General features: G+C 40.7%; 1 protein-coding gene across 2 annotated transcripts in view; it reads right to left on the minus strand.

Annotated features, from left to right (window-relative positions):
- RCAN2 (regulator of calcineurin 2) overlaps nt 1–19,564 on the minus strand; it is a 92,483-nt gene extending 72,919 nt beyond the window's left edge. Inside the window, exons 1-2 of one of the 2 annotated variants that reach the window (XM_005441551.4) lie at nt 19,439–19,564; nt 10,859–11,085 (exon numbers count right to left, since the gene is read on the minus strand). In XM_005441551.4, coding sequence (XP_005441608.3) covers nt 10,859–11,083 — 225 coding nt within the window. In that variant the 5' untranslated portion in view covers nt 11,084–11,085; nt 19,439–19,564. Of the gene's footprint in view, nt 1–10,858; nt 11,086–19,397 lie in introns of both variants that reach the window. The other variant, XM_055714209.1, reaches the window with a different exon arrangement.
- Nucleotides 19,565–20,766: the final 1,202 nt, after the last annotated feature.

The raw sequence follows: 20,766 nt of genomic DNA on the forward strand, positions 1-20,766 counted from the left end.
AAACAAACAAAAAACCCTGAAGCTTTTAATAAGTAGTATCTTGAAAGAGAGACAGATAATTAATCAACATGACTTTTTCATGGCTTTTAGAAGTCAGCCCCATGGTGCACACCAGTCTGTTATTGAGGCCTTAAAGCAGGGGCCAACTCCCACTCAGTCAGGGGTTGGTACCTCGTTTCCTCAGCACCTGGTTTCCAGTTTTGTTCTTCCCTTGTAAACCAGACACACACTGGAGAAAAACAGGGATGAAATCGCCAGATTTCTCCCCAATACTAGTTCCAGTAGCACTAAAGGCAAAATTTCTCAGTGATTGCATGCTGCAGCCTTACAGTGTCTTTATGCTTTTTAGACTAACTGCAAAACCAATTAAAGACAACACATACTGACCTGAATCTACCCTGCTGCAGTGTAATAGATGCCTTCATTACTCTCTTGCCAGGGATACTGTAATTTCTTTTTCCCAACCTACTCTCATCTTAACTTCCAGTTCATTAGTCTCTATCACATGGAAAAGGTTTCTCTAACCCTCTGAGACATACACTATATTTGCAATGCCTCTGTTTCCATATTAAGTTTCAAAGCTCAGTACAAAAGTCATGTAATCTAAGCAGGGTAAAGTGTCCATAAAATGCAATCAAATTAGAGCAAAAGAACCTACAGTTAAAAGTAATCACATTAAAGCAAGACAATAAAAAGAGTACAAAACATTTCTAAAACCCTTCACGCACTCATACTACACAGGAAACTCAAAAGTTTGAGCAAACTCCCAGCTGACAAAATGGTACAGTTTATCAGCAGATCTGCTGCCTGAGGACTGAATCAGAGAACACAGCCATGGAGAAGTCCTTGCACTACTGCAGCAAATGCTAAAACTTCCATCAACTGTGAAGAAGCATGAATTTATCAGGCACAGACGAAAACATGTTTTCAAATGTACAGAAGCAATCGCTAATTCTTCCCCCTTGATTCAACTCTTGAATATTATCTCCCACCTTATGCTAAAATCTATTGGGGAATTTTTCTTAACCAATGGCACAATCTTAAACCTGCTGTGTCTCTCCCCTCCACTCTGTATGACCTCAAATCACCCTCCAGTATCCCTCATTTTCGAAGAAGACATTCTTTTTCAAGCATTACTTCTTACCCATTTCCATTAAGCATTGATTTACTAACTACATTAAACTCTAGGGCGGTGTTCTTAACATTTTGTTCAAAACATTTGAGAAATTCCCTTAAATAACCAGTAATTAAGAGTTGTAAATTTACCATTTTGAATGTGATTAAGCCAGAATGTAGCTTCTGTAAATGCAATGTCTTTATGCATTGGTAATGAAGGCTGACCTTCAGTTAGCAGCCTTTTCCTTGGGCCAGAAAGCTGATATCAGAACTTGTGGATGGATTAGGACCTCTGATGGTATTAAAATAAAGAACAGCTGCTGCCCTAACCACATTAGAATGGCTTTACTGCACTTTTTGATTACCATCAGCTAGAAAAACAGTATTTTTGTTGACTTCAGAATGACAGTTTGCTGGAAGGAGAAGGGCAAAACTGTGTTTGATTATTAGCAGATAATAGTTGATAAGAACTACTTAGTAGAACAAATGAAAGGCTTTTCTATAAACTGCATAAAGGCAGTTTTTCCCTTAGAAAGATGTAGCTCTTGCTTGTGTCAGCAGATACCTGAAGGGTTGACTTCTTGTATTAATATGCACTGTGCCAACCTAAGTTTCAATTAGATGCAAGAAGTTCCTGTAGAAGTCATTGCTGTGGTTTATTCCAAGTGTGACCTGGTGTCTATCTTCTTGGCTTTAATTTGTTTTACAAGAACATGCTACACCTCAGATTGCCAGACAAGAAAAAAAAAAAAATACCCACACAAAACCAGGGAACACTAGTCAACAATAGCAAGTATTGCCAGTTACAATAAATCCAAATCTCTCAAACTTGGTACCTATGTAACAGCATAAAATTACATGGAGACATTGCTGCTGAGTTTTCTCACTTAGCCCAGAAAGCAACAGATCCTACCACTGTCCTGTGAAAAAAAGACTCTGAATTCCACGTACATACAGTCAAACTCTCAAATATTTTAAAGCAGGATAATCAGAAGGAAAAAAACCAACAACAACAAAACTTCTCTGCCAGCAGAAGTCATTGGTTGAACTCCACATCCCAGGTAACACCGGCAGGGAGCTCAGAGGACAGGTATACTAGCCTCAGTGTTGCAGGTCAGATCCCGACTTCCTTGAAGATCAAAAGGCATTCAAGTCCAGGAATTTAGTTCAACCTGTTACAGAGGACAGAAAACTGCAAAGTGGAATCTTAATCTTAAATATGTACAGTGTTTAGGGATCTCAGACCTACCCACAGATTATCCTACAATGTCCATTCAGCTAGAAGACTGAGTAATTAACAGAACAACTCTTTATTGACTGACAGGTAAGACCTTGCAATTCCCTCTGGCCCCCAGAGCCTGTTTTCTCATGCCACAACAGAAGGTCCTCATAAACCTTGGCATGGATTTACAAACACCTTTGTTAAAATGTCTTATTATTTAAAACTTTGTGTATTTTAGCAGAACTGATAAGAAAATATTTCTCTACAAAAAAAAAATTGAAATACTTACCCTGAATGGTCCTTTCCCAGGAAAGTTTTCCCACCCACCCTGGTTTCTTGAGATAAGGCGTTCCCTCTAGACTGCAGAGGAGAGCACGACCAGAGAGTCGACACTATAAGAATTTTTCCATAGTTGCTCTTAAGGAGAAAAGTACATTTCCAAATTTAAAAAGCAGACAGTAACTGCTGTCTTGTGTGTTCTGGAAAGAACATTAATCAGTTTATTTTTGTAATTTACAAATAACTAGTATAGTTAGCTGCTTTGAAGCACTCCTCCAAATTTCAGCTGCAATGAATACAGGCCTACCTTTAACCCAGTTGGTCTTTTGCCAGGCATGTTCTCCCATCGAAACAAGGGTATTTGTGCTACCAAGCACCCTGTGCATGGATGGGAAAATAACCCCAAGTCCTGCATAAGTTATTAGACAGTGTATACATTACAGACAGCGCCGTTTCAGGCTCAGGAATACTTGTTTTTTTCTGGTTGGTTAGTTGAGGGGGTTTTGTTAAAAAAAAAACAAACACACACACACATTTTCAGAGCAGGAATTGAATTGAGAAATACACGAAGCCTGGCAATTTCTGGATGACAACGGGATAATCATGGCCAAGGTATACCTTCTACTTGTATGGGAGGAAGCGGGCATATGCAGATTCACCTTGACCATAATGTTACAACTGCAAAATCTCAGTATCCTTCTAAGAAACACAAAGGGCATAAAGCTTATGCATTTTTCCAGAAAGACACTGAAAGGATTCAGCATTTCTTCTAACAGCCAGAACAACCTACCTGGGAAGGCAGAAGGAATGCCTAAACCAGACTAGACTAACAACTTACAGTCCCACTAGAAATTCTGCAAATCACCTCAGAAAATAAGTGTCAGACCCTATGTATCTAAATAAATGCAAGTTGTCTTGTTAACAGGAACAAGAACAACCTTAAATAACCTCCTTACAAATATGTATTAAAATTCTGACTATGTAAACCACACCAAGTTTAAATCATTTTCTTCCCCCTAAACCAAAATAAATACCCAACAGATCCCAAAAGCCAGTGAAAATTAACTTTGCTACTGCCCTTTCTCCAGTAAAGCCACAGCACCTTATTGTTACTGTAGTTCTAGTCCTAGGGAGTTCCAGGCACTCAAAATGCTTTATGGATCCCACTGCTATACACGTTTAGATAGCTGATATGATACAGTGTCTGACTTCATGAAGTTTCTGCTTTTGTTATCAGAGCTCCTCAATACTCACAACTGACCTGTAAGTAAAGCATGAAAATTACAGCTATAGAGCATCTCATCCCATGTGCCAATACATAGCTGACTAACAAGGTCTAGCAGCTATATCATAGGAAGTAAACTAAGGCAGGTTTATGAATGAAAAAACATCAACAGCTTTTTTAGGCTGTAGGGAAGACTCATAATAGGGCTGAAAAAGCTGGGATTATTACTCCAGCAGTCAGACAGGATCTTAGATGCAGAGTGAAAGTTCATAGATGTTTTCAGCTGAAATACTGTGTTGCACCGAAATGACTTCACAGGAGAAGTATGTGAAATAAGTTACAGAATAAAATACAGGTGCCATGGAAAATGTATTTTTCAGACTGCACACTTCTCAGAACAAGAACAGCCTCCTATAGCTTTATCTTAATGCTGCCATTATCATACAAAAAAATTCTTGGATGTCTGTAAACCACCACCCAGGGAAGAGTGCAAGATAGGATTCCCAGAGGGCAGCTATGATTCATGAAGTGCTAAAGAAAACTGCTCCTGCAGCCTTTTTTTTTTTGCAAGCTCTCCATATTTTTATTTTATTAGCTGCGTATACAGTGTATAGTAAAGAAAAAGCTCAATTTTCACAGAATGACAAGGAATAACATTCACTCCATTTATAAAGCAGAACAAAACAAAGTAGGTTGAGATTCCACAGCACAAGGCACAGTCTGCTTCAAGTGGCAGTTTCTGATAATGTTATCGTATCAACGGACAACAACCTTAAAAGGTAGAAAAACTGAAAGTAAAACAAAGCAACAGCAAGTGTACCAGGAAGGCACAATGATGCCTGCATTCCTTTCCAGCCTTAGAGCACTGACTTCATCTTTGCTAGGGTGACCTTCCACTGAGTCCATGCTTGAATACTAATATTAGACTAAAAAGAAGTGTGCCACCCTCTAAATATAATGATGACTCAACACCTAGAGGCTTCAGTGATGTAATATGACCAAAGAGGTTCTGACTTCATAATCTACATTTTTAAAAATCTAAAGTCAAAAGGAACAGATCTTCCCCTGCAGAAACAAAGCCTGCCTCTTAGAGCATCTTCTTGATTTAGTCTGTACGAAAAGGGAATCAAAGAAACATTTCACACATGGCAGCAGACACACTGGCTCCACTTTGTTTAGAAGTAGCACTGAACAGACACATTTCAATTACATGCTTCAGAGTCAAAGCATCAGTAGGAAGTTTCAGTTCCAGCATCAACATATAAAAGTTAGAAGACAACACAGCAGACTACTGAACAGTTTGGTGCCTTTTACTGCACCTTCAAAATAAGAACAGCAGCATGAAGATATGCTTTGTTGAGAAAGCTGAATGCAAGTACAAAGGAAAAAAGCCTTCCCAAGTCAGGCCACAGAGTTCTCTTAAAACATCATCATTAGACAAATATTCCAGCACTCACTTGACGTATCTATCCTTATATCTTTTTCAAGGCCCACGCTCAATAATACATCTTGGGGTGGGGGAGTCAAAGGTAGTCTAACCAGGCTGCTGTAGTAAAAGCAAGTAGTCATCCAATATACGCAAATAAAATTGTAATGTGAAAGAATCCCTCATGAAAATATTAACTGTTTTCATAGAAAGTCCTTCCATTAAAGTAGGATTATCTTTTTGACTTGTTAGTTCAGCTTCTTTTCTCCTCCCTTCCCCACCCTGCCTCCATTAAGCTTATAGTTCAGGAAATGCGTTTTTAATCACCTTCATTCCCTAATCTTGCATGCATGGCATTGACGCTCCTCACCAGAAGAATTAGGATACACTTCAACGTATGTTCACAGAATCACAGGCTCATGGAGGTTGGAAGGGACCTCTGGAGGTCATCTTGTCCACTCGCCTGCTCAAGCAGGACCACCTAGAGCCAGCCCAGGACCACATCCACACAGCTTTTGAATACCCCCATGGAGGGAAATTGTACCACCTCCCTAGGCAACCTGTGCTCAGTCACTCTCACAGTAAAAAAACTGTTTTCTGTTGTTCAGAGCAAACTTCCTGTGCTTCAGTGTGCCCACAGCCTCCGTTCCTGGCACTGGGCACCACTGAGAAGAGCCTAGCTCTGCCATCTTTGTACCCTGCCTTCAGGTGTTAATACACACTGATAAGATCCCCCCTGAACCTTCTCTTCTTCAGGCTGAACTGTCCCAGCTCTCTCAGCCTTTCTTCGTAAGAGAGATGCTCCAGCCTCTTCCTCATCTTAGTGGTCCTTCACTAGACTCTCCCCAGCAGGTCCATGTCTTCCTTATACTGGCAAGTCCAGAACTGGGCACATGTTTGGTCACTGTAATTTTTCCTGCATAAATAATATTATCTCCTAATGGTTTGAATTACACTGGCAAGAAAAAGCACTTAATGGACTTTGGCTAACATTTCCTAAGTAACTCCACCATAACTAAAATGCTCAGAAAATGATAAATCATTCGTTACCTGAAATACAACTATCAAGTTTAATAGGCGTTCCTTCCAATTTGAACCAAAATAGTGGAAGAAAGAGCATACAGCCTCTAAACAGCTTGAGGAAACACATCATTCCCTCACATAAGCATATTCTAATAGTGAAGTTTTGTGTAAGCATCTCCGGAGGCGTTACAACATTAAAAGAAACCATCTTAAGAGACAAAGATGCTTCACTTTGACAGTGGGCTTACCAGTTTCAGCCTGAAGGAAATTACAGAGTCACATTACAAAAAGGATGATTTTACAAAACAGTGAAATATACGTAACAAAAACACAACAAAAGGGTTACTATCTGGAAAGCCTAAGGGCTATGTGTAGCAATTAACATCTAAAACACACATCCATCCTTAGGAGTAATTAGTTATGCCCCTTGGCTCTCCACCACAACTGCTTTATCAGGAAAGATAAAAGGAGCAGCACCTTCCATTCAGTCACACAGTCAGCCAAAAATAACAATCTCAATTTCACCATATCTTGCTCACTTAAGCAGTGCCATCAGTTTTTCCAAAAGACATGTGGCAAAACCCAAGGTTTAGGGGTAATTTCATTTTAAGCTTCTTTACAATATGACTTCCATGACCTGACCAAGTCAGTGCTGTACACTACAAAAACCAAAACCATCTGCCCCTACCATTAACATGTTATATGCCAAAACAAATTATCAGTCCCTCCAGAGACGGGAACACAGCTGAATGTGATCCCAGCTTTGCAACAGACCTGTTGGATAGCCCACTTCAACTCCTTTGCTCTTCCTTAAAAACTAAAAATCTAAGTATTTTCTAGTCATATTGTAAAGACAGTACAATTTCTTTTTCTGTACAAATGAGGCTGTCCAGGATGGGAGTAGAGATAAGCAAAGCCACCTCCCTTCAGTTGTAGCAAGCTCTTGGTGCATTGAAGCTGCCAAGCCATCCTGTGCAAATTCTTAAATGCCCGTATTATTGACCCAGCTATCTGGGGCACTCTCTTCTCCCAAGTACAAATTTCTTTCTAAAAACACAGGTCTGAAAGGTAGGGAAATATTTTTTGACCAGCCACCCTGTTACCGTAGCAAAATCAGATACACATAGCTAGCACTAATCTATATTCCTCCCTTCTTCTACCACTGCCTAAAAATCAGGCAGTTACTCCCAAGCAGCTTTCTTGAAGCCAGATGATTCTGGCTTGTCTCCAGGATCCCAGGGCCCACAACTCTTCAGACTCACTGCCCAGGTTGAGACCTTAGGGTGCCACCCAAAGGAAGACTCAAGCCTGGCCCCATACAGTTTCTTTGTCAGTTAAGGACAGAGCCTTCAGCTGCAAGAATTTTTCATCTTCAGAAAATGAAGATCCAAATCTCAGACTCATCATCCCTCTTGACTGGCAACACAGAGCCCTTTCTGAGAGATGCAGTACAGCCAGATGATACTGGTGAAAGGGTGTATCTGATACAGGCCGCAGCAAGAACTGACAAAAGCAAATGGACTTATGCACAGTGCAGGCGTATATGCTGCTAGGTGTTTTCCCAGGGTTGCTGCAAGGAAGTACTCAAGCACAAACTGGAATTTATCCTATATCTGATACAAAGTAGTTAAATGCCTTCAAATTAAAACAAAAATATGTAAGGCATCTGCTTTTAAAAGCTATCTTTAGTGAGTATATTGCTTAGAAATTTGTGTTACAAGTTTGAATGTGACAATTCAGCCTCTTGGATGCTTCAGGTAACTAACTTTAAAGCTGTCAGCATGAGTTATTTACATTAATACTGTTGCATGCCAGAGCCACTCAGGAGTTTAAATATATGAATATTATTTATGCAGCAAGTTCACACACCAAATCAAAACAACCATTTATAATGAAGGTTTCTCTGGCTTCCTTTACTAGCTAACTTGTAAGTTCCAAGCTACTCATACCTCCAGTTTCCTCCTAAAAGCATAGGTAGGAGTAAAAGTCAAAGATACATTGCAAAAACTTTACTTTCTGCAGAACAGGTAACACAACGCAACTACTGTAGATATAACCATTATTGCAGTATGTTGGTTAAATTACTGCTACATATACATTGGATCAATGTGTAATTTAAGAGATGATTGTTAGCAGCATTTATTAATTGTGATTGTGTGGGATTTTAAAAACTTTAGCTTAGTAAGTTGACAGTATTTTTTATTGAATTCACGTCTGCTCTTATCCTGCATCAACAGTTAACAATAGAAAGGAATTCTAGGTATTATATAGGAACTATATAATACTATATAGTATAGTATTTATATATATAAATACTCTATATATAAAGGAACTATAGGTATTAAACATATATGTTCTACAGGAATAATAAAAATATTAATCAGCGCCCTAGGTTCTTGGATTTATTGAGAAATCTGAAGGTAATGCCATCTAGGTAAATACACTCACAGGAAAAACTACTTACCTGCAAACAGAGCTGTTCAATCCATGTCATCAACAAAGAGTTTACAGACATGCACACAGAATAGAATACCCACCTCCACAACCCAGCTGCTATTCTTAAAACACATCCTTAAGTCCTGCAAGTCTTTAGGGATTGCTATCCCACATACTTACATAATCATCCATTCCATTTTCTAACTAAGCCATCAGCTAAACACCAGAATACAGCTCTCGAAAGGGAGAGCTCAGGAGCAAGTGGGGACAGAATCTCTGCAGGATGAAAAAAGGATTCTTAGTTCTAGATGGGCTTGTGTTTTCTTCCATTAAAAGTGGACTTTCAGACTTCTTCAACATCAGTGAAGTTCTAACCAGACTGTCACAAAATTCCACAAAATGACACAATATAAATGTAACATGCTTATCAGCAAAAGGCCTTAGACAATTAGAGAATGGGTTGGGTTGGAAGGGACCTTAAAGATCATCTAGTTCCAGCTCCCCTGCCATGAGAAGGGACACCTTCCACTAGACTAGGTTGCCCCCAGCCCTGTCCAACCTGGCCTTCAACACTTCCGTGGATGGGGCATCCACAGCTGCTCTGGGCAGCCTGGGCCAGCGTCTCACCACCCTCACAGTAAAGAATTTATTCCTAATATCTGATCTAAATCTACCCTCTTTTAGTTTAAAACCATATACAAAGAAAACAAAATGGTGCAGTTTTCCAAGATTACAACTTAGTGTAGGATTTTTTTAATTTAAATATGACCACTTTGTTTAGGGCTGTGGTATGAACTTTTATTTTCTTTTAATCTGTATTACTCAAGCATACACACATTTCACAGATTATGGAAGATGAAGATGCCTGAAAAATTAAACCTAAACAATTCCATTTGTGCAACCTCAACAGATACCGCTTTCAGTACGTTTAACAGGTTTAACCTGCATCCTTAGAAGTCTTGTTTTATTTCCTTTTCATCTAGTAAGTTCCCCACTACAGATCCTTTAAGCATGATGGCCAGGTTTGGTCCCAGCAAAACTAGTTTTCTCTGGAAAGCGCATCAGTTAGTTCCAGCCAAACCCCACTTTACCACTGCCAGCTTGTCCAGAAAAGACATTCAAGCAGCCTCAGATGTTCCTTTAACAATTAGCCTAGACTAATGTCATCAGACAAAGCCCCAAGCTATCAGTTTTATATCCCTGACATCTCCATCAGGAAGAATACTAGGCTAAGAAACAAGAACCGAACACTTCTGGCAAAAACAGATTTTTTATTTTAAGAGGATATTGTTTTCAACATTTTGTTTTAGACTAATTACAGAGTTAAAAATATTCTCATGCAGTTCCTCATCTTTGTTCTCACTACCCTTCATTTTAGGTTTTTCCACATACATGCTTTAAGTTATCTGAAATAACTAATTTTGAGACCTTATTGCTCCCTACAACTACCTGAAAGGAGGCTGTAGGCAGGTGGGGGGGGTCTGTTTCTTCTCCGAATAAGCAACAGGACAAGAGGAAATGGCCTCAAGTTGCACTAGGGGAAGTTTAGATTGGATATTAGGACAAAACATATTCACCGAAAGGGTTGTCAAGCAAGGGCAGTCAAGCCTTGGAACAGGCTGCCCAGGGGGGTGGTTGAGTCACCATCCCTGGAGGTATTTAAAAGATGTGGTGCTTAGGGACATGGTTTAGTGGTGAACTTGGCAGTGCTGAATTAACAGTTAGACTTGATGATCGTAAAGGTCTTTTCCAAACCAAATGATTCTACGAGAAAATACAAGAATGGCAGCCTCCCACAGTGGTACGTTATCAGCAAGCGGCAGGAACTTTCACATGTTTAACTTCGCCAGCTCCATCATGACTGCAACTATGAAGACGTGTACCCACATTTTAGTATTCTGCAAATCTAAACAGAAGAAGAAAATTTTTTGTTCACTGTAGTTGACAAAAAGGCTTTTGAGCTCTCGAAACAGACATCATGGCAGTGTTGTCATCACCTTAGAAAGAAGTCATATTTGTAATATGGTTTCTTTGTACATGACAGATTAATCTGTTTCATTGAAACAGCAATAAATACAAACGTAAGGTATATATTTATCTTACATTAAAAATATGGAAAGTGACACTGTACCTTACTGTCCTCATCTTCAAACACAGACTGGTGAACATTACAAGCAAAGAGAGAATTCGGGAGATCATTGAAGTCAATTATTTCATGAAAGTCTTCCTCTGCAAAACATCTCTTTAAATCGTTGTCTCCATTTATAGAGTAGAGTAAGAATTGTCGTCCATCTTCCGAGATGCAGCCATAGTGATCGAGGCCTCGCATTCCAAAGAAGTATGAGTCTCCCCTCATCCCTGGCAGCATGGAAAGACACATACAAAAGTTAATCCAGAAATTTTTAGTTTGGGGGCTTAGTTTGTAGAAAGTACACTTCACACTAATTTAAGGCAACAATTGACCTCTGAAACAGGGCACTACAACTAGTGTCACCGAAGTTCAAACAGGGACTTTGCTTTAAGTTTCATTTATTACCACAGAAAAGACAAAACCAATTCAGCACAAGCTGCATAACACAACCAGAAGCAAGGCATTACTTAAGTAGTATTTTCTTTCAGGGCAAAGAGTATGTTGTATTTGGGTTTAAGAGAGTCATGTTTGTCACTGGGAAGGCAGGCTGGTGCTTCTGAGCTTGCAGTCAGCTTTGACAGAAAGTGTAACACACTGGCTAAGAAGAAAATGAAAATAACTGAAAATTTTACCAGGCATCAACTCAAGGAAAAAAAAAAAAAAAAAAAAAGACCCTGTTGGAAAGTAATATGAACACAGAATCACTGAAAAACAGCACAGCTACACCACATCACCATTACAAAGAAAAGCCATTTTTTCTACAGTTTAAGGACAGAACATACCCTGGTTTTCCATGCTCATTTGCAATTTCTTTGTTTGCATCTTAATCACATTAGGAAGTAAATAAAAGGTGATGGAAGAGTGGACTCAAGAGATAATTCTCACCACCTTTTAAGAAAATCCTGCTGATATTGGAGCCTTTACTGCAAATCCATCAGGGCAGACATTTCAAGACAGGTAGAAGCAACAAGCCCATACATCAAACAGTATCCCTACTGTTGATACAACAGTAAACTTCATACCAGCCGACGGGATTAAGTAAAGGTCCAATTAATTATCAGTGTGCTAATTAGTATAAATTCAGGTATTTATCAGTCCTTAGTATTGGTACATTAGACATCAACCTATAACCTCTATAGAGCTCCACTAAGTTAACTAGAAGCTACGCAGATGAATAATTCCCTTATAGTTTTGTTTCTTTTGGTAACATATGCAATCATTGGCTGCTTTTTCTCCTCATAACATAAGGAGTTAGAAAGTTACATAAACACAGTGTGCTCATCTGTTTCAGATTTGCTCTTGCTCTATTGCATACTGGCTATTCTCTATAAATAGTTGTAAATATTAGCTCAAATACACTATTTAAGACTAGTATCCAAAATTAGACCCTATGGGTTTATTACACTTAATCACAGTAAAGCAAAACTAAATTATAGAGGTATCTTGCCATGCCTGTGCCTTCATATAACCTCATTTCTGCTGCTGGTGTGAAATGACATTTGGCCTATGACAGAACACATCATTCTATAACCTCATGTTATGGAAATGTCAGTAATTGTTGCCGAAGTCTCAGGGCTAACAACAGAAGTTCACAAGAAAACAAGCTAAAGTCATGCTCAAAAGTATCAGTTTTGAATACTGAGTCCATACTTACCACACTTTCAAATCGCGTGATAGAGAGATTTATTAGCCAGTATTAGAACAACTAAGTTGGAAGGGACCTGCAGAGGTCACCTAGTCCAAATTACACAGGTATCATTCAGAACCTTGTCCAGAGGTAGATGTTCTGCAGCAGTATCACTCACAGTGCATATGATGATCTGTAGAGAGCTGGCAGGTCACAGATCTTAGCTGTCCTCTTTTCCCAGGTACTAAAATATGTTACACAGCTAAAACAAAATAGTTTCCTAGTCCTGTAATCTACGCATGCAATAATTTATGAGTTTGTATATAATTGTAGTAGGAACTCTGTATCACAGCAACATTGATTGCCTCTGGTATTTTGAACCAACTCACTTAAGCCTAGTATTACCATACATTTCAATGTAAACATACCCAGGTAAGTGCTATAAAGAAGTCCTCACAGCAGCCACTACTGCGGAAGAAACTAAAATTCAGAATGTATCACAACTCTAGCAGGAAATAATAGGTCATCTACTCCAAATTCAATCACCTCTAAACATGTTTGCCATCGCGTCTAGCCTGTGTCAAGATGAGATTAATTGTTTTTTAGTTTTATGAAAATAGAACTCAAGCCCGGTATGATACAAAATATAATTTAGATGGGAGAGTACACTTTTGCCAGTGAGTATGAAGTATTTCATTCACAAAAGGCAAACTATGTGCAGTCAGTGAAGATTATTTTATAGTCACACTGGGTAAAATCCTTTTTTCCCACCAAGCATTAAGCTGGAAGAGTCCACTCAGCAAACAGAGATGCTTCAAAACCAGCTTTACACAACGGACCCAAAGAGGATAAAGACAAACTGATGTTCAAAAGTTGTAGGAATTTTGATTATGAATTAACACTCAATAAGCATTCTAGTGAGAAGAGTGAAGATTAAATGGAACTGGGAGTAGGGAAATTTTATACCTACCAGAGTGTCCTGGGGTATAAACAAAACAGGCATCCACTGGCTGAATGGAACTCAGAGACAAAGTAGCACAAGAGAGACAATACAGTATATTGATTTGTTTTCCATACACATTTCTATATTAGCCAATTTCTCAAACTGTACTTTTAGTCCAATACATATGCTTCACTTTCACTGTAAAGTACGACAGTAATGTTAAAGATCATGGCAGCTAACAAGCTTCATGCATCCTGTTCCCCAATGCATAACAAAGCTATTACTGTGTACAGAGAAGTAGAGGATCTCAATACATTGACAGAAGTCAGAAAAGTCTACAGGTTTCTTCACTGAACTGTTTATTGTTTGTTCCTGATGGAACCATATTATAAGGTACTAGATAGGAAAGGAAGCTTTTAAATTAAGAATTAAGCAAAACCACTATGACAAGCAACAGAACAGGACTTTAGGTTACAACCATGCCAAGTTCAGTTTTTTAACCATCTTAGTTGGCAATAAGGAAATGAGCATGCACTATAGCAAGTGATTCCACAATCTCTAGGCTTCAAAGTGCCATCTGAAATTAGAAATTAATAAATACTTTACCATTATGCAGCAGTAGGGCCCTTTAACAAGAAAAGCTTGCTGCTTTTTTCAGTCAGTTCTTGAAGGAGATTTGCTCAGTGGGACTTGGGTATTGGTCAAGTCTTCTTAAGGAAGCCACTGTTTTGTATGCCTTTTGACCACCTCTTCTTAATCTTGTACATAAGGTGTGTATCCATGCACATGCCTTGTCTACACTTAAGATATACCCAGAATTCTGATCAGTATTCCCTCCACTAGCAAGTAAACTTAAAATATCCTGATTATTAAATCCTCTGCACAATTTAAGATGGGACCTGCACAGTTAAAAACATCCATATGGAATAACTATTTTTTCATAAATTTTACGTGGCAAGTGCCACGTACTGCACCACAATTAAAATAGAAATCTCACCAATAAAGCACAGATATTCCCCAAGAGAAATAAACTGCCCATGAGTCTGAGCTCAACGAGAAATCAGAGGGCATAAATGTACTTGAATCAACAATGTTTGTTAGCACACTTCAAACCCTTGCGCTGTAAGTTCGGACTCTGACCAGACAAACTAGCACTTCTGCCAAAAGATGCAACATAGTCAGTCCATTGTCCACCTCAGGCTTCTCCTTCCAACACCTTTTATAGTGTAGAAAGCACCTCCTGATCCAATTCACGGCACAACCACACAAACTGATTCAATTAAAAGAAAAGACCAGGCCTAATGAAAAAAGTTTGGGTTTAACTCCATTAGGTAGATAACTGACCTGATTCACTTCATTACTGCGTGACTATTTGTAGCAAGAAAAAAAAAAATGAGGGCCAGCTTTGTGAATGGACAGACAACAGCAAAGGTTAGGATTGTACTTTTAGGCAACTAACCTACTTAAAGCATTCATGGAATTATAATCTGAGTTTTCACACCTCTGCATGAACTTCGTAAATTACTGTATCAGAAGTTATCTTCAGACAGTCATGAGCTGAAAATCTTACCTTTTCCTGCATTGTAACGTTACACACACACACACATAAATAAAAAACAAGTAATAAATACATATCCTCTGTTATGTCTGTCAAGCACCTAAGCCCCGGGTGTTTTCTCGGTGGTAGTGTTTTGTCGCTTCTTCTAAGTTTACTTAGCCACTTCCAGGCAGTAGTCTGTCAAAAAATATTCTCTTCCCAATTATTCTACTAATTTAAAACAAAAGAATTTACATTTCAAATCCCTTAAAACAATTAATTCTAAATCCCGTATAATCCATGAACTGGATTGACATAGAAAATAAACCCAATTAAAAGTTATCTTTTACGTAACTACAATACAATCACTGGATCACATTCCCATTTATATTAAAGCTCCTTTCCACAGCTTTTGACAAAATAAATCAACTCCCCACCCCTTATGGTCTCTTTTATATCACCAAAAAACCAAGACAGACATCCACATAACATTAAACTGTAATCATCTTTCTTTTAAAACGTAATGAGTACAAACCGAGTTGGGCATTTGCTTCTCCCTTTCCCCTTTAAGAACCCAGGTTATGTCTGGGTGGGCTTTAAGTTATTTTTGAGTTTGGTGTAGGGTTCTGACACTAGACTTTGAAGTCACAAAATACATTACAAAAGAATAGAGTACCCTAAGAGTGCAATGCTATTAACCCTTGGAAAACCATAGCAGCCACTGTGTGGACAGTTTAACCAAAAGCTCTGTAGAGATTCCAGGTGGGAGCTAAGTATTCATTCTGTTACCACACTGGTTTTAGACATGGTGCACCTCTAAAATTAGCAGAGACCATCAAGAAAATTATATTCATTGGCAAACAGTAATAGCTTACTGAAGTTTCTATTTGAAAAATTGTTAGCAAAAAGTATTGCTTTTTTACTGAAAAACTGAAAGAGCAAGGATGTGCATCTTGTTAAGAAGTTACACCTCTACAGAGCAGAGTACTTCAGCTGAAATTTTACTGAATGAAGACAACTTGAGCACATGAAGAGCTTGAATGGACCAATGCCTTATATCACCAAGCACAGAGATTTACCCACTGTTTTTATGGAAACTAATGAGGCATTTCCTCGGTGGCTATTTTCCTGTCCTAAGAGTTTTTTTTAAAAATAAAAAATAGAATAATAAAAAGCCCACAACTCCCTGAGCAACATCAAGTAACAGGCACGTATCCCTTGAAATCGCTAGGAAACTTTACTTTTTTTTATTAAACACTGCTTGCCATGACAAACAACATGACTAAAAATAGAATAAAACAAACAAAATGTTACAAATAGAAGCTTTAAATATAGTCACTGTAAACTAAAAGTATTATTGAGTCTTAACTGCAAACCTGGAAACCATACTCTACAGGAATTAAGAAGATTTTGGGGAAAAAAATACAAAGCAAGAAAATTTGCAGTTGTTTTTTCTAGAAGGGTCCAGAGAAAGTGCAGGGATTCCACCTCTGCTCCCATGGGTAAAAAAACAAAACATCACCAGACAGCAAGTTTTACCATAACTCGAAGGACAAGGGGGTTGGGGGGGAAGAACCAAACCCACTGAGTAAGAATTTACTGAAAGAATCAGTTTTTACTTAAAATATTCACTGACTTAATGAAAGCAGTCACCAATTTCTATAGTTATGAATTTTATATTACAAGCTAGAAGGCTAAGGATGCAATCCTGCTGAAATCAACTGGAGCCACACTGAATACTTTGGCAGAAGGCACAACTGTAACAGGGAAGTTCAGATAGTAGTAACCTACTGAAACTTCATTCCATTTTGCAAAATGAACACTGGAGATTAGTATTGTTTCTATATGGTGTTAGTTCTTCGCTATGGAAAGCTCCCATGGACTTAAAGGGAAACATTTTACTTTATTAGAGCAGAACAGGACCTCATGTGACAGGATTAATGAGCCACTGCAGTTTCAAAAGCAATAGAGACTATAGTAACCCCTTCTCTCAACCTTCACCTCTGCATCTCCTGCCTGGATAATGACTATTCCCCTTACAGTAATAAGAGTTACTGGTACTGTGAAATCCACTCACATTTTAACTGCAGTTTGGTTAGCCCCACACAAAAACATCATCAATCTCCACTATTCCTCTCAAAGAAGTGGCAGATACGATGATTTATTTTTTTTAATGCTAATTGGTGCAAATCCCAAATGTGCTAATCCTTTCCATTGACATTCTAGCCATATTAAATTTAGCTGAGACTTTGTAACTATTTTTGGAAGCTTTTAACGTCCAAAGGGACTATTCACTTTTATTCATCTGAAGCAGGGCTGGCCAGCTCAAGCTGTTAAAGACCTGCATGTTGCTCAGAAGGCTCAGCCGTGCCTCCCATGCCAGGGATATATCCTATGACCAGTAAAGGACTCAGCCAGCAATGCCTTGCTAAGCAATCTGTATCTCCAGTCCTGGAGAAAATAAGTCAGCAGACACTGGTGCCCAACCCTAAGACTCCAGCCCCATTCCACAATAGGAAGATGACATTTTGAGCAACCAATGCCAGGTGTGAAGATTTTGTATGCTGTTCTTAAAGTCAAGGAGCTGGATGATGATTAAGGTTACTATGGTAACCACAGTGGTTGATTAAAGTAGTCAAAGAACAAAAAACCATCCCCAAACCTAAAGAAACCAGAACAAGCTTTCTGATTACCTTCACTTGGCCTCCATGCTACTCTATTTAAAGCGAGCCAGTTTTATAAGGGGCACGAAGTATTACAACGTCACTGGCCTTCAGCCAGATCCTGTCACCTCACACAGGGGTCAGTGGAACACTCATTTAATAGCCTTCTAGCCTGTAACATAAAATTCATAACTATACCCCAATTCTTACGAAGACCTACTTTCCTTTTCCCTATTCAGAAGAGAAAAAAAAAAAAAAAGAAAGAAACCCTGTATTTCAGGGCTACATGCAACAGGAGCTGTTCAAGTGTTTAACTCCAAGAAGATACTCAAGACGCCATTATGACTTGGAATAAGATTTCAAACTTCCCTTGAAAAGGATATTCTGCTGCTACACAGAAGTAATTTATAACTTAAAAAACATTAAGGACACCAAAGCAATGACAAACATTTTCAATACAAACAGTAACAAACCAAGCCACTGAATCTGAATACAGACTACAGTATTTGGAAGAAGACAGCCAAACTAGATCACATAGATGACAACTCCTCCTCAGCAATTAAAGAAGAATGGGACACTACCTGCTGTTCAAGAAAGGTACCAGTTAACAAAGGTGATCTACAGGAAAACTTCCTCTATCCTTGTTTACTGTGATGCATTTGTAGTTTTTCAGATTGTTTTATACTCTCACAGTATTCAGACTTCCACCTGTTCAGGAATGATGTGCAACTGTATAATTTAGTTTTACTGCAAGAATAAATGCAGCAGGATTTCTTTACAGTGACTACCTATTTTCATTGAAAGAATTTTCCTTTTCTACAGGGCAACCATTTTAACTAGGTAAACAAGCAAACCAATTTTTAAGTTCAGAACTTCAAAGCCTAACGCAGAAGCTCATGCAAAGCTTAACCCCTGACGAAACCACATTTACTCTCACTTCTCTCATCATAAACTACATAAACTCTCATTTCTGTTATTTCTTTCAGCTGTATAAACCTACTATACATTTTCCTTTTAGGAAACCAGATTATACTCCAATCTGAAGTAGTAAAGAGATCAAAATATTTTAAAGAGACACAAGAGAATCTAGGAGAGGCCGGGAAAAAAAACAAACCAACAATTTTGCAGAGCTACCTGTTATACCAGCATCACGTAACAGCGGCGTGGGATGCTGCAGCTAACTTTAGAGCGGCCCAAGCAGAGCCTCCCTCAGGGATACGGGCTTCGCTCCGACTCCTGCATGCCAGCCTCGAGTTGTAACGAGGAGCCGGGACAGGGCTGCACGGCTGCAAGCGCCCACCTGCTCCGAGCCGACCCCCGGCGGGGCTGTAACTCCCCCCACCTCCCCCCGTCCCGGGGTCGCTCCCTCCTCTCCCCAGGCCCCCCTCCCCCGCAGCAGACGAGCCCCCAGCCCCGCAGGACGAGCCGCCGCGGCGCCCTCCCTCCGCGCGCGCCTGCCCCCCGGCCCACCGGCCATTTCCAGCCACCCGCGCGGCGGGCACCGACCCCCACCGGAGGACGGCCGAACGCTGAGAAGCCCCGGGCTCGCCTCGCAGCCCCCCGCGTCCGAAAAGGCACCGGTGAACGGAGCCCCCGAGGTAAGAGCTGGCCCGGGGAGAGGGCAGGACCGCGGGCGCCGTGGGAAGAGCCGGCGGGGCGGTTACATAACACCGCCACCCGGGCGCACGGCGCCAGGTCGGCAGGGCAGGGCTGCAACCGGGCGACCCCGCCGGGGACGAAGCCCGTCACGGCAGCGGCCCCGCCCTTACCTCCTGTGGCTGGCTCGTCTTCGCCTCCCCGCCCTCCTCACCTATCGCCGCCGAGCCCCGAGGACCGCGCCGCCAGCTCCTCACCGAGCACCGCGCACCTCTCGCCTGCCCGCGCCGCTGAGGCAAAGGTGGAGGACGAGGCGGGAGGGATGAGGGGACGCCGCAACCCTATCAGCAAACCCCTCCACCCAAACAAGCAGGCGGGATCCACCAATAAAAATGCGTGGATCAAACTGGCCCCGCCTACTCCAGTGCTGGCCCCGCCTCTCGCCTCCCACCGCCCCGCGCCGGGAGTGGGTTACCAGCGCGGGCGGCGGGGGCCGGTGGCCTTCCCGGCTCGTGTGGGGACGGCTGGGCGGGCGAGGGCCTCATGTCGCCCCCGGCACCCGGGGAGCGGTAGGAACCAGGCAGCGGTTTGTGTCCTCGCTACTAGTGCGTGGCAAAGCTTCCGTCCCTCAGGGTGTCGGCCCCCTGCCCCGAGATGGGGAGGGATGGGGTGAGTGAGGTGGGGTGCGGTGAGGTGGGATGGGGTAGGGAGATATGGGCTGGGTGAAGTCGGGTGGGATGGGTAGGGAGATGTGAGGTGGGATGGGATGAGATGGAGAGAGGTGGGGTGGACACCCACACAGTGCCAGCACACCTCGCCAGAGTTTTAGTGGCAAACCACCAACACACACACACACACACACCATCCCCCGGTGATTCCGTAAGGGGCCGAACTGCCCCTGGGGGATGGAGCTCCCGAGAGCCGTTCCCACCTCTGACCACCGACAAGCAAGAGCTCCCTCTGGAACGGATCCAGTTCTCCATCTGCAGACTAACAGGTGAATAAGGTGTATCGCCCTGTTACAGACAAGGCCAGAATGTGCATTTGTAGGACTCTTGAGGGATGTCATGGTTACCGTGGCAAAAGGCTGATCGTGGTCGTGATTTTCAAAAGAAAAGAAAGCATTCAGATACCTCCAAGGCATGCTGTATTAAAGGAAGGGCTGTTTTCTCTCTTCCAGCTCTATGTCCAAGACTGCTAAGCGTCAGAGGCTAATGCTGCTTTTGCGAAGTCTCTTCGCTTTGGAATGTAATATGGAGGGATTTAATCAATAAGGTGATACAGAAATGTAAATAGGTTTTTGTAAAGATGGCTTTGAAAATCTATAGAATATAATGAAGAGCTAAAAGACTCCCATATAATTATCAAATACCCTATTAAAAAATCCATGGAAGGAATAATTCTCCATTAGTTAAAAATATATTAACAAACCGTATGCTATTTTTAGCCGCACTTTCCAATAGTAGCAGAAAAAAATGTTATAATTAGATCAATACTGTATCCCACCTCATCTCTGCAAATACCAAAGTCCAATGCATTGTA

This window comes from Falco cherrug, chromosome 6, assembly GCF_023634085.1.
Source record: "Falco cherrug isolate bFalChe1 chromosome 6, bFalChe1.pri, whole genome shotgun sequence".
Classification (NCBI taxonomy): domain Eukaryota; kingdom Metazoa; phylum Chordata; class Aves; order Falconiformes; family Falconidae; genus Falco; species Falco cherrug.